This window comes from Sinocyclocheilus rhinocerous, unplaced genomic scaffold (genome assembly GCF_001515625.1).
Source record: "Sinocyclocheilus rhinocerous isolate Xijiao unplaced genomic scaffold, SAMN03320098_v1.1 scaffold263, whole genome shotgun sequence".
NCBI lineage: Eukaryota > Metazoa > Chordata > Actinopteri > Cypriniformes > Cyprinidae > Sinocyclocheilus > Sinocyclocheilus rhinocerous.
The window spans coordinates 2,109,522-2,124,076 of NW_015645086.1; the positions used below are offsets into that span (position 1 = coordinate 2,109,522).

At 37.5% G+C, this 14,555-nt stretch overlaps 1 protein-coding gene across 9 annotated transcripts in view; it reads left to right on the forward strand.

Annotated features, from left to right (window-relative positions):
• LOC107705722 (extracellular sulfatase Sulf-2-like) overlaps positions 1-14,555 on the forward strand; it is a 149,777-nt gene that overhangs the window by 116,858 nt on the left and 18,364 nt on the right. For all 9 annotated transcript variants that reach the window (XM_016509152.1, XM_016509153.1, XM_016509154.1 and 6 more), the window contains 5 exons: positions 4,712-4,862; positions 5,844-6,019; positions 9,657-9,785; positions 12,669-12,725; positions 12,850-12,982. In XM_016509152.1, the coding sequence (XP_016364638.1) occupies positions 4,712-4,862; positions 5,844-6,019; positions 9,657-9,785; positions 12,669-12,725; positions 12,850-12,982 (646 nt within the window). The remainder of the gene's footprint in view (positions 1-4,711; positions 4,863-5,843; positions 6,020-9,656; positions 9,786-12,668; positions 12,726-12,849; positions 12,983-14,555) is intronic.

Sequence of the window (14,555 nt, forward strand, 5' to 3'; positions counted from 1 at the left end):
TAAATATAAGTGTGCAATACTTGAAAAATTCTGAAAAATGTACACTTTTCTGGGGAATAAACATGCGAATTGTATATGAAAATATACACTTCTCCTTTGATTTCTATGGTGTTAACAAACTGAATCACTCAAGAACAAGAAGCTACCTTCAAATTTCAGTTCTAATAAACCAGATGCTTTTATTCAGCTCGCTATAAACATGTCAACAGTTAACTACAGTAAACTACCTTGCTCAGTAGGTGAAAGAGAAAACTGCTCACATACTTACAATGCACTATAAATTGCATACTGACATATTTCATACATATAGAACAACACATAAAAAATAAGCTTGAAGATTTACATTTATGTACTTGTATAGAATATATTTCACGCCCCAGATACATCCGATAGCACACACATAGACATATTATCTAGTTAACACACCACAAATGAGCAAACAAAAAGCCTCTAATGTACTAAATTCTCTCTCTGTCTGTCTCTCTCTCAGATTCGATTTGCTTTCAGGACATTGTGTGTCTAAGCACAAAACCACACAACCATGAGCTCCCATTTCTCTCACATTCAAGCAAGAAAAAGAGAGGGAGAGAACAAAGAGATACAGTACTGTTAATGAATATTACCATCTTTACTGAAATATTGAGTCAGGAATGAATTCAGACGTTAAAGGGACAGAATGTTCACAAACATGCACATTCGCTTTCTCAGGCTGTCTGATGAGGGAGAAACCCGAAATAGATGAATAAGATATTCATTTTTTGATTAGTAAATGGGAAGCTATTTAAACTGTGTGTGTGTGTGTGTGTGTGTGTGTGTGTGCGTGTTTTTTTGTGACAAATGAGGACATAAATTTGTATAATGACAAGGGTATGACATAGGTATTACAAGGAGAAGGTGACTTTTCAGGACATTACCCCATGTCCCCACTTTTCAAAACGCTTATAAATCACACAGAATGGAGTGTATTGAAAATCTGAAATAGCACAAAGTTTCCTGTGAGGGGTAGGTTTAGGGGTAGGGTTGGTGAAGGGCAATAGAATATACGGTCTGTACAGTATAAAAACCATTACGCCTATGGGATGTCCCCACTTTTCACAAAAACAAACCTGTGTGTGTGTGTGTGTGATAAGCTTTCTGTTGTAGTTTAACAAGCGTTTGATTCACCATTAGAGTAGATATAAACCAGGAGATGCAAACCTGCCCACTTTATGACTCACATAAACATCCATCATCCTTTCAAAGTAACTGCTCAAGTCAGAGTGTCTGGAATTTTAACTTTTAGTTTTTATTATTTTTCTGATGTCATCACACTTTCACCAATAAAACACAAACAGCCTTGCTCCTGTTTTGCTCGCCAGTATCTTTTGCACACAAACTATTCATAAAACATGATTGATAATTCACATCCACCTCTATAACTTCGTCACCTGTCTGATTGCATTTATATTGCAATGAAATATGTCACTTTTTTCACCCTTATAACCATAAAAAATGGCTGTGCTCCACACATGCATTCATATGCATGTATCATTCCCCTGCTGTCAGGGGAGAATGCCCCAGAATTCCTCTATCCTCTCTTAACGTCCCATGAAAAATTCCCGGGACCGCACTCATTCTCTCCGTTCAGTCCGCTGCAAACCACCCGCCACCGTCCATAATGGCCTCCCGCTAGTCCTGTACTTCTCTGCTCCTTGCCCTCGTACAGTGCTGTATGTGATTAACTCCTCATTGCCCCTCAGACTGGCACAAGGCCAAAGCAGAGATATTGTACAAATCCTCACAGAGAGTCCAAGAGTGTATATTATTCGGTGGGAAAATCCCCGTTCTCATCGCCGCGTGATCCCACTGCACCTGTTTCATCGAGAATAATGAAAATATGATCGGAAAAGAATAAGAGAGGGAGAAAGAGTGTTTTGAGAGGATTAAAAGGATTATATGCAGACCAATAAAGAAGATGAAACCAGAGAGAGAGAGAGAGAAAGAGAGAATTAACTGTCTACATAGGCAGCTGCCTTCTGAGGCCATATTCTATATTGATGGAATCTCATGTGACATATTTGGAACACTCTATATAGGCAGGAACTGTGTAGCATGTAGCATTCCTCACGTCAAGCACACATTAATTCTAGTCTGGTCTATGAAATACAGAGCATACACACAAATATTAGGTTAAATGATGTGTTATGAATCAGATCAGAGATATTTTTATTCAACGCTATTCTGTATTAAATAAAATGTTTATATTTACTCTGTGTACAGTGAAATCCACTTGAGTTTTACCAAAGTCCTTTTAAGACAAGTCATGTCACTCGGCGGCCATCTTTGAAATGCCTCTCGGGCATGCAAGTGCAAATCCTATATCTTTGAATGGGGAAACATTAAATTCTCCAAAACTGTTCACTAAGCTTACGATTAAATTTCATATTTGAAATCACCAAAGAAATCTGACAACAACTGTGTCATAAATGTTACTTTTGCTCAAATAGCGTTATAAAAACCGTATTTTTCAGGCTAGATCAGCCAGTGCGCATGTGCAGTCCTAAGAGTACGTCTCAGAACGCTGACCGTTTCTAAAGCAACCGGGACTTCTAACGGCAGCTGCAGTGACACGCTGACTTTACCAATTAGCGAATGGCTCTTTCATTCAGAAAGCGGGGCTTCCTGCAATTGAGCGGCGATATTGAGCGTTGCATTTTTCCCCATTCAAAACTATACAAGTGACACGTCTTGGGTATTCTATAGTCTTTGGTTTTACATTAGCATGTTGCTAAGCTAATGTCTTGAGAGTCTAGTAAGTTTAAAAATAGCATACAAATAATTAGTGAAATAGTGTTACGAATGAGATTAGAACTATTTTTACTCAACACTTTATTGTAGGCCTATTGATTACTATATTTATAATCAACTTTTCTGTTTACTGTTTACTGTCAATTCCACTTGAGTCTGACATTAGCATTGCTAAGCTAATGCCTTGATAGTCTAAAAAGCTTAAAAATACATAGCATACAAATATTTTATGAAATAGTGTTATGAATCTGATTAGAACACTTTTCTTTATTGAATGCTGTATTTATAATCTTTTCTGTTTACTGTTCACTGTCAGTTCCACTTAAGTTTGATGTTAGCATGTTGCTAAGCTAATGCCATGATAGTCTATCTTAAAAATACAGAGCACTTAAATGTTGCCCAGAATAATGTGTTGTGAATCAGATTAGAACTATTTTTTTTATTTTTTTATTTAAAGGGGTCATATGATGCGATTTCAATTTTTCCTTTCTCGTTGGAGTGTTACAAGCTCTTGGTGCATAAAGAAGATCTGTATCCAAAGAGATATTTGTAACAGGTAATGCTATCAGTATATTAGAAACTCTGAATTGGACCAGAATGCGAACTATTTTTTAAACGTTTCTGTGTTGATTAAAATATTTATCAACTATTCTGTTTACTTATCTTGAATGAGTATAGAAACCCAGGCAATCGGGAAAGGAACAAATAAAAAGGATAAAGAAAGCAGCTGCAATTTTGACTGTAATTTGTGCGTTTTGGTAAAATGCAGCAACAACCTCCGGAAGTGGTCGAAAGTGGACAAGCTCAAAACGTTTTAGACCCTGTTTACACTTTTTTAGCGTCTTCTACTTGTGATTGGATTGAAAAAAAAATGCTTCTTAATACTAGGTGTAAACAGGGCCAGAGCGACAATGAATGCAGCGCCATGTTCGTGAAATAAATTAATGAACAGGGATTTGATAAAAATGGAAAAACTATATATCGATATAATGCGCAGAAAACTTCAATGAGAACAAATCTGAATGATTTTTTTTTTGTAAGTTCTTTCAAATCACAGATGAAAAAAATTCCCACCACTACTTCTCACCTTCCGGAACAGCAGTAGGGAAATATTAATTAAAGAATGTCATATTTTATTATATGTCTAGGTTGACAGCCCACTTAGTTTTGAATCAGAGCTACTGTCTAGACAGAAAGAAATAGAAACAAGTGACAAAGGAACAGCAGTACACATTTCTTTCAGGTCCCAGTACAGACAGAAATAGATACACTAAAGAGAGACAGAGAGAGTTACATCGTCCCTTGTTGTCTCTAAGTTGTTATCAGTTTGAATATACGGCACTCTCAAAACAAGGCCAGGCAGCGAGCAGATCAGCGCGATGATGCTCAGATTGATTTGTCTGTAGAAGGACTTTAAGTAATGGCTGTAAACAATAGAGCCAGGGGCTTTTAATCACAACTGTAAAGGCATGGAGTGTAAGTGCTGTTTGTTTCTAATAGGCCTCTCACACCTGTCACAGGAGCGAGGAGGAGGAGCTACAAACACTTCTCTCTCTTTTTAGCCCCCAATAATGGTTGAACAAGCATTACATTCACAGAATGTCAGTCTGTCAGTCAGCGCCTGAGAAGCCATAAATCTGTAAAATTGCAATGTGTCATTTTCAAGGAGACGAGAAAGAGAGAGCTCAGTCGATTGCTGTCATTTGTAATTCTGACCATACAAACACACACACACACACAGACGCACTTTCACACATTCACGCAGACACATCCCAGCTGTCAAAATCTGTCTGCTTGCTTTCCTCCAACATCAGCAGAACAGAGTCGACAAACAGTGTCTCGAGACGCTCTGAAAACTCTCTCGATTTCCCTCAGTCATGCTTCAGCGGGTCCACTGACTGCGACTCTTTTCTTCTCCATTCAGAACGCCCAGTTATAACTACGCCCCTAATCCAGACAAACACTGGATTATGCGCTACACCGGCCCCATGAAGCCCATTCACATGGAGTTCACCAACATGCTGCAGCGCAAGAGACTGCAAACACTGCTGTCCGTGGATGATAGTGTGGAGAAGGTACATCAGTTATACATGTTATACAAATTACACGAATTATGCATAAATATAATACATTTTTATAAAAATATAAAAGTAGAATATTTATAAACTATTCTTAATCATATGGAAACACTTTATTTTAAGGACCAATTCTCACTATTAACTAGCATGCATATTAGGAACATATTGGCTGTTTATTAGTACTTAAAAAGCACATATTAATGCCTTATATTGCATGACCATATTAACCCTTAATCTTACCCCATAACTAAATTTAACAACTACTTTACTATTAATAAGGAGCAAATTACCTATCTATCTGTATTAATTATTTTCCCAGTTGAGAACATTTCCACATTTACTCCAGATATACCATGATAATAAATAATTCTAACGTTTGTATACCGTGGTATTTGCATGCTACTTTATGGTACTTTAACAATGCTACAGTACTATGGTGCATTATATTGCAATCATTGTTATTTTAGTATTATTTATGTTCTGTTATGGTATTTATTAATATTCTGAAAAAGCTTTTATTTTAATATTTTCTGTTTAAAGATTTAGTGCTTTTGTCTTTTTATTAGTTTATTGCTTTTTTAACATTTGCAATACTGAAATGTATTTTTTTAAATAGTTTCATTTATTTTTATTGCAGTTTTAGTTTTTCTTTAGTACTTAAACTTACTTGTTTTATTTCACTTAGTTACCAAAGCAACATTTCTGATTTTTGTTTACGTTTTTCATCTAATATTTAATATTTTATTTAGCTTAAGTTCAATTAGCATTTTATTTTTTTATTGTTCATTTAACAGCAACAACATTGAGTGCAGTGATCCATTTCACAAAACCAAACAAATGTTTTTTTTTTTTTTTTATAAATTCACAGTTTCAGAATGTCCCATGATGCTTTTGTCTTGCTTTTCTGCAACCACAAAAGAAGCTGTTGTACCTTATCATTTATTCTGCCATTGTAATGTTTCTTCTTTCTGAATGTAGATATACAACATGTTGGTGGACACTGGAGAGCTGGACAACACATACGTGATCTACACAGCTGACCACGGATATCACATCGGTCAGTTCGGACTGGTCAAGGGGAAATCCATGCCCTACGAGTTTGACATCAGAGTTCCCTTTTACATCCGCGGCCCAAATGTGGAGGCAGGAGGCATGTGAGTGCTCTCGTTTGTGTGCGTGTATCCGATGACGCCATCCAATAGACATGACAAAGACAACCATCGCAAAAAAACATGGTGCTTTTAGATGATAGTACCATGATAAATCAATATCTATATTTATACATATATTTATATAAATACAAAATTTTAATATAATGTAATAGAATGTCTCATTGCAATGCATTGCAGAATTGAAGCTCTTAAAGTATGATTATCTCCCAAAAAGTATATTTTTAGTATAATATTATTCAGGTAGCACATAATTTAATATAACATTTATGTCTATAGTAATTCATGTTTTAGTACAGAGGCCAGAGTTATTCTTTAATGAGGTCTGAACTTGATTTATGGGGGTTTAATGACTTTCCAATGAGATCAGCACGTTGCAGGCCATATTTGAACCTGCATCCCCACGGGAGCACCAGACCAGAGCTCTCTCTTTCTCTCATCAGCATTTTATATCATTACTCACGAGTCTGCTGTGTGGTCTGGCTTCTCTCTTTCTCAGAAAAGCTGATTAGCAGCAGTAAAGTCCACTCATGTGAAGACCGCAAGACTTTTTACTGTGAAAGAAAGCCACAGAAAAGAGGATAAAGAGTTTGGCAAGAGTCTAAGGGTGAGAAAGGCACAGCTGGGGCCAGTTCAACATCAGATGAGCCTTTAGGCAATACAATCAGAGAGAGAGATGAGCCAAATTTACTTTTTGAAAACTGAGCGGATGTGATTGGATTAATCTCCACTGAGGATTTGAAACGGTCAGTTGAAACTGACACTCATCAGTTTTGAATAATTTTTTTAATCAAAATGAACAGCCACAGTAAGCATGTTGAGGGGTTTGATGTGTTCTTCAGCGTCAGAAGGTGAATGTTTAATATATCACTATAATAGAAAGCTATCTGTTAGCACAGTGGTTCTCAACTAGGGGCCTCAGCACACTTACAAGAGGCCGCAAGATGATGATGAGCAGTTTTTTTTTTCCCTGGTTAAGGAAAATAACTTTAGTAAAATAACTAGTTACTAAAATAACTAGTATTCTGTACAATACTACTCAGAGCATGTAGCAAAAATCTGCATGATTAGGGACTCCAGTTATCAGCAAACAATGAACAACCTCAAGTGTGATACAAGTAAGACTTTATTAACACTTAAACTAGTCTAACATTGTCACGCCCCTGGACTCTTTGTGTTGTGTTTTCCCTCCCCAGGTGTGCTGTGTTCCCTTTAATTAGTCATTCCTTGCACCTGTGTTTTCCCAATCACCCAGTGTTTAAAAGCCCCAGTCCTTTCAGTTAGTGTTTGTCGGTCCTCGAACGTCATTCCATGTGTTCCTGTGTCTCCTACGTTCCCCGTGTGATCATTAAAGACTGTGAATTGAAGTATCTCCGTGTTTCCTCGTTCCTCGCTCCTTGCCTCCCGAGAACTGTGACAAACATACACACGCATACAGTTGGCATAGGAAAAGGGGTTAAAGCTTAAGCAGTAAAGAGAAGAGAAATAAAGACATGAAGCTATTGTACAATTTGATATTCAGCAGATCTACAGCCTGAAGGAAACATCACTTTCTTAGTTCAAACACACCTTTGTAAAAAGGTGCAAATGATACTTAATGTATCAATTAATAAGATTAAGTTTGATACTTGCACGTCTCGCCTGTTTGAAAGAGAGTCCTGATGCAATCTGAAGGCTCAAGTTGATCTTTGCTGAAGTTGGTTGATGGAAAAGAACCAGTTTGAGTCAGAGGAACTTGAAGTGGAAAGACTAGGCCGAAGCCTGGCGCAGACTTAAGGGTTGCAGAAGAGTTTCTAGCTCACATCCTTATCTTCTCAGAAACTAACAGGACTGCAGACTGAAAAGCTATATGTTGGAGCCCACCGGGCACGCCCGCACCAGCTCAGGCTCTCCACACGGGCAGCAATCAGAAGATTTAGCAGAGGACCTGGGCGGAACTGTGCATGAGCCCTTTAAAGTCTGAGACGAGTCCCGCCTCTCAGGATGGGCTTGTCCAATGAGAAAGGCTGAATTTCCAAGCGGGAGGTTGGAAATACTGGGGAGTTTTATAACCCTTTGTCTGAGAGCATGGTAATTTGCATATGGAACTGGATTGGATGTTGATATGCAAACTATTAAAGATTCTTAGAACACTAACATGTTGCATAGGTATCCACATATTATATACACTCTCAATTAGATCATCCGAAGACAAATTAATAGAGGCCAAACATGGTATAGGTGAGTTTACCTTAACTAGTGATCTGTCATAAGCATGCATTAAAACAGTATACAATACACAAGACCATATACAAGGAGGTAGTAATCATACACAAAGACCTGGGGATATGCATGATAGGAAAGTAATAGAAAATTTTGTCTATGAATTAATGTAAGAAGTAATTTCCTATAGCAGTATGTGTCTGTTTCAGAGAGAACTGAGTAGGAGGAAGATTCTCTCTACATACTTTTAGGTCGAAAAAGTTTATCTGATCTGGCTGAGGTGTCCTGGTTGCCATGGTAACCAGGGGCCTGGGGTCGTTCCCAGACATGCTGGCACCCAGTATGTTTATTGGGTGAGGGGTCTGCGATTATTTGTTAATCTAATAAATAATTGATTTGTTAAATCTAATGAAAAATTGTGCGTCTGATTGGTCCAAATGCTACAATTTTATTCGGTAAAAATTGCCATTTGTGAGTTAAAATGATTTTAAAAGCCTTATCCCATAATCACAAACAAGTGGAAAAATCTTTAAAATTCATTATTGAACCCTGAAGAACATTCAGTTCTTGAATCTTTTGAAATTACATTTCATTATTTGATACTATTTTATATCTATTTCTAATTGTTTTATATTATTTTTCTAATCTATAATAATAATAATAATTATTATTATTATTATTATTATTAGCATTAGCATTATTGTTGTTGTTGTTTTAATAAATTGACAATTCTCTCCTCTCCACTCCTATTTCTATAAATAAATTGTAAAAAAAAACATTTGAAAACAAGCAGCTTTGTCATAACAGCAGAAGTCCCCGGAAATATCTTGGGACGTTTGAATATTGGCTTGGACAATGGGGGGCCTCGCTTGGAGTCAGAAGGTTTGAGCACCGCTGTGTTAGCGTTCACATTTATCTCAATGACAGTTGCTCAGGCAGCGCGTGTAGCCTTGAAAGTATGTGACCTGCATTCTGCCATCTTTGCTCATGGACAGTGTGCATCTGATTGCCCAATACTTCACTGGGTATTCAACCATCTCAAGTGACGTCCCAAATCATATAGGCTCAGTCTGAAAGACAGCAAACATAGGGAACAAGTGTACATCAATATATGTACACTTGTAGAAATGAAGAAAATTCCCACCTATCATGGCGCACCACCTCAGTGGATGATGACTTTTCAAAGACACATGGTATATTGTTGCATAATGCATACTGTTTTACATACTAATAGTAAACAGTATGCAGTGTAGGCTATATCCATTACATTATTCAGTGTAGTACAGCTGTATTCTGTTTTTGAGCAAGTTCTGGATCTCTCTATTTTATCACTGTCTCTGTTATCAGTCAGTGTTTATGTACTGCTCATCTGGTTTCTGACCATTATGTCAAATGGCAACCCCCTCTTCTGTTTCCATAGCAACCCCCACATCGTGTTGAACATAGACTTGGCCCCCACCATCCTGGACATTGCAGGGATGGACGTTCCACCAGACATGGACGGCAAGTCCATCCTCAAGCTTCTGGACACAGACCGCATGATGAACAGGTGAGGATGTCTACTGAAGTGTGCCTTTTTTTCCCGTATTTCTGAAACTGAGAGCCTGTGCTTCCATGATTACATCAGCAGAACAAAAAGTCAACTCAATTGGTATAGTTTGAAGAAAATGCATGTATTGAAAAACATAAACTGATGAACTGTCCACAAGGCTGGAGATACGAAGAAAGTTTGGTATTTTAAGGGGTGATTTCACTAAGAATGCCTTTCTGTTCTCCATCATTTGATGAATAATTGCTGCCATGATCAATCAAAAATATATACAAACATGTCTTTTACTAGGGGTGTGAACATTTAGGCACTTCACGATTCGATCCGACTTCAGTTGTGAGAGTCGTGATCTGATTCCAAAATGATTCTTGATTTTAATCAAAATTATTCTTGATCTTTTCTTATTAATTAATAAATTGAACTACATGAAATATTTAATTTATACACATTAATTCCTTAATTATAAGTACTTTTGTTAAAAAAAAAACAATTACAAATTAACAATAAATTAAAACAATTGTGTTTGCAAATGTATTGCAAATAGTCAGTAAAAAAGAAAAGATTTCATCATTGAAGAGAGAATCGCAATGCAACTGAGAATCATTTTTTTCTTTTGTATCATTTTTTAATATGAACTTCAGTTCATATAAAGATGGTAAGCAGGCAAACAGTACATCATCATAATAGTACAACGCCTTTTGTGAACAAGCCACAATCTATAATGAACCTAATTTACATATAAAGGAGGTGTGTTTGTGATGAAAGGAATGACAGAAATGTAATTTACTGTAAATACCCACAGCACAGTGCTTGGCACCTGGATGAACTGGATTGTGGGTGGTTTGTGAATAATACACAGGTTAGCACATGCAAAAGTGGCACAACTGTTTAATAAATTTGCGCCTCAGTGTTATCTTTTTCAGTGCAGCTACTAGCTACTTCACTATATTACTTGATCAGCTTGTAATGCTGAGTTTCCTGAGGATAACGACACACTAATCCTGAGGCTATCAGAGCCGTAGGAACAACACCTCGCCTCACTTCATTGTCATTGAGTGGCAGCAGATGGCAGTCTGCCAGGCATCGTACTGACACAGAACCCCTCATCACCGTGACACCTGCTGAAATCTCATCTCTGCACTCTTCCGCTAGCCCGCGTACCTCTTTTATTTCAGATGAGAGGAAGAGATGCATATCTCAGCAGGAGGTGGGGGGGAACAGGAAATAAGAAATCCGGAGGGAAGAGGGGCTTTCAGGAAAGATGACTGGCAGGGAGATGGAGGGCTTGCACTTCCCTTGTGCTCTCAGTCACCTCAGATAGACACTCATTAAATAAATATCTCTATATTTCATCAGCTTCCACATGCTAAGGTGTTCTGGTTTTGAGAGCATCTCTAAACAGTTGCTAGGGTCTCTGGGTGTTTACTAGGTGGTCAAATAAACCCAACCCCAAGATATTCTGGTCTTAAATATGTCTAATAATAGGGGTGTGCGATATGATGATATTAGATTGTGAACGAGTAAACTGTCTCCACGATCTGACTTTACAGCTACAGTTTACGACAGTGCAGTTCAGTGCCTCTTTTTTGATTATTATTGAAATAAAATATAAGTGAAATAAGATTTTGGTCATGTTACCCACCCTTATTTTGGTCTAAATGATCTGTCATTCTTTTGTTTCCTTGTAGGGCTATATTTTTGCCATAACACCCGTCCCTAACTAAAAATACATTACATACATACAATGATTTGAATTCACCTTGTCTATGATGAGCTTGTTATCATTTCAGATTTTTTTTCAGATTTTTTTGGGGTATGAAGTAATATAATGAAAAAGGCTCATTCAGAGATTGAAATTCTTGAAAAGAAAGTAGCAAGTAGTAAAAGCAAGTACTGCTTCACTGTTATTTTATAGAAGCATGTTTCTGCCACTGAATAAAAAAAATAAAACAACTTTTGTTTTTTGACTTTTGTTCTCAGAATTGCGAGATATAAGTGCAATTCTGAGAATGTTTTCCCTCAGAATTGGACTTTATAACTCTCAATTTTGAGTTTATATCTCACAATTCTGAGAAAAGTCAGAATTGCAAGAAAAAAACTCCGAATTTTGGGGAAAATAGTCAGAATTGCGAGATAAAAAAAAGTCAGAATTGCAAGTTTATATCACGCAGTTCTGACTTTGTAACTCGTCAGAATTGTGAGATAAAAAGTCGCATTACCTTGTTTTATTTTTTTATTCAGTGGCAGAAACGGGCTTCCATCGTTTATTAATAAACAGACTTTGTGGTGTAACCAACATAACGGAACATTAAAAACATAAAACAGGAAATTATATCATAGTGAGGACCCTGCAGACCCTCATGACACAATTTTAAAGTATCATTCATGTCCATTACACAAATGGCGTGGAGCAAAGTACACATAACTTCGGCTTTAGGGTTTGTGCAATGATGATGCCTTGGCAAATACCACTAACTATAGGAGTCTGAATAGGAGAAAAGGCCAGCCAGAACACTCCTAAATCTGGCAGGAACTCCTGCGGAGATCAGAGAGGGTGTGTGAGAGCTCCGATCGATAGCTCATATCTGCAGAGAAGGTCAGGAGGTGCACAGAGCACTTGTGTTTCCTCACCTCCACATCTCCTTCTGTTTTTCATCAGGGATAGTAGAGGAGGGAAAAAGCACTTTAAATTGCAGGCTGGATTTCAGTTTAAGCTGTTTGTCATTTTTGTGCATTACTATTTTTTCAATCTCGGTCTCAGTTTGTTGGATTTAGTCATCATTTGAGTTCACTGAGAAACGGACAATTTCTGGACAATTTGCTGTTCCAGGTGATCAGTAACAAAGCCGTAGATTAATATCCATCCGTCTCTCCTAATTGCAGGTTCCAGCTCAACAAGAAAGGAAAAGTGTGGAGGGACTCGTTCCTGGTGGAGAGAGGGTGAGTCAGCGCAAATTAAATGTGAAAACAGCCGGAGAGCTCTGGGTTTTTGGTGTGAAAGGTGAAAGGTCAGCGTATGTTTATTCAGATAACATTAGGTTTTTCTTTACTTCTCTGGTGACAGAAAACTGCTGCATAAAGCGTTGAATGATGGGAAGGCTATGGCCCAGGAGGAGAACTACCTGCCCAAATACCAACGTGTTAAAGACCTGTGCCAGCGCGCAGAGTACCAGACGCCATGTGAACAGATCGGTCAGGTACAACAACAAACACACAGAAGAATCCTTCCTCTTCTTTTTTTCCAGACAATCTCTGACATTAAAATAATACATTGCAGACAGGATTACAACCCACTTCTCCACATTACCACAAGTCCAGCGTTTCAGACTTAACATTCGTTTGTTGATGCATGCATTCATTGACCTACAAAATCCTGAGAGCCGACAGCAGCAGATGTAGGGATGAAGTTATCAAACGAAATGTCACAAATAGCAACTCGATGTGCTGGAGAAATTGTTGTGTAGATGATTTTTGGACATTCCTCATCATAATGTTATTGTTTGCCTTTCAATTTTGACTTGCAAATGAGCAAAAACTCTACTGCTGACCTCAATATGTCACATAGACTATTTAAAACACTAAAATCTCATGTTCAATCGTTTGTGCATAACATAATAAATATTCATGAGCTATGCCTTCAACAGCTAATGCCATCAGAACCAGCACGTCTGTGAACTACTACTACCCACCACCCAGGAAAAACACCTTAACATTGTGATATATTTATTATTTTTTTAACACTACATTGATTTATTTATTATTTATTTTTAATACTTCATCAAGTTATTTTATGAATAATTTACAATTTATGATTTATGTATAATCAATCATATTAGTAAAAACAATAATGTAAAACAACTATATATTATTATATATGAATACACTGAAGACTAGAGTAATGATGCTGAAAATCCAGCTTTTCATCACAGGAATAAATACAATTTTAAAATATATTAAAGTGCCCCTATTATGCCATTTTGAATATTGCCTTTCATGCAGTGTGCAATGTAGCTGTATGTGAATGTAAACGATCTGCAAAGCCAAAAGTGCACGATAAATAAAGTTATTGTCTCCCAAAAGAAAGAATCGACTCTGAACAGCCGAAACGAGTCGTCAGTAATTCGAATCTCACTTCCGTAACGGACGGATACACGTCACTGGGTAACACATTTGCACAATGCACTATGTTCTCCGTTTGCTGGCCGCGAACAACTAGACCCGCCCTTAAACACTGCAGCTTGTTCGTGTCTTGTCGAGAAGACGCTGTGTCCTACGCTGTGAAAGTAAATTAGTTTTATTTTCACTTCCGAAAGATGAGGCTGCAAAGAATCAGTGGTTAAAATGCATTATTCCACTGTACCACACCAGTACAACCTCAATCTTTTTTTGTGTTCGACTGCTTCTCTAATCTTTGGGAGTTCAACACGCGATTCACAAAACGCTCGCTCTTGAAAGATGGCTCAGTACCCAGTTTATTTGGACCAGCTATAACTCCACTGAATCACAACTTGTAAGAATGATAAATAACAGATGTTTATATTTACTATCGAGCATTCAATACAGAACTATGGCAATGGGCGTTTAGTTTCAGACACGCGCTGTACACGGTAGACCAATCACAACAGACTGGGCCATCTGACCAATCAGAGCAGAGTATGCTCAAGAGTTGCAACTATGGCAGCTGAGAAGGCCATTCTTTGTGAAGAATTTTCGGAGCCTGATGAAATCGGTATAAATACGTGTTTAATACTGCAAAATACGCAAAATACG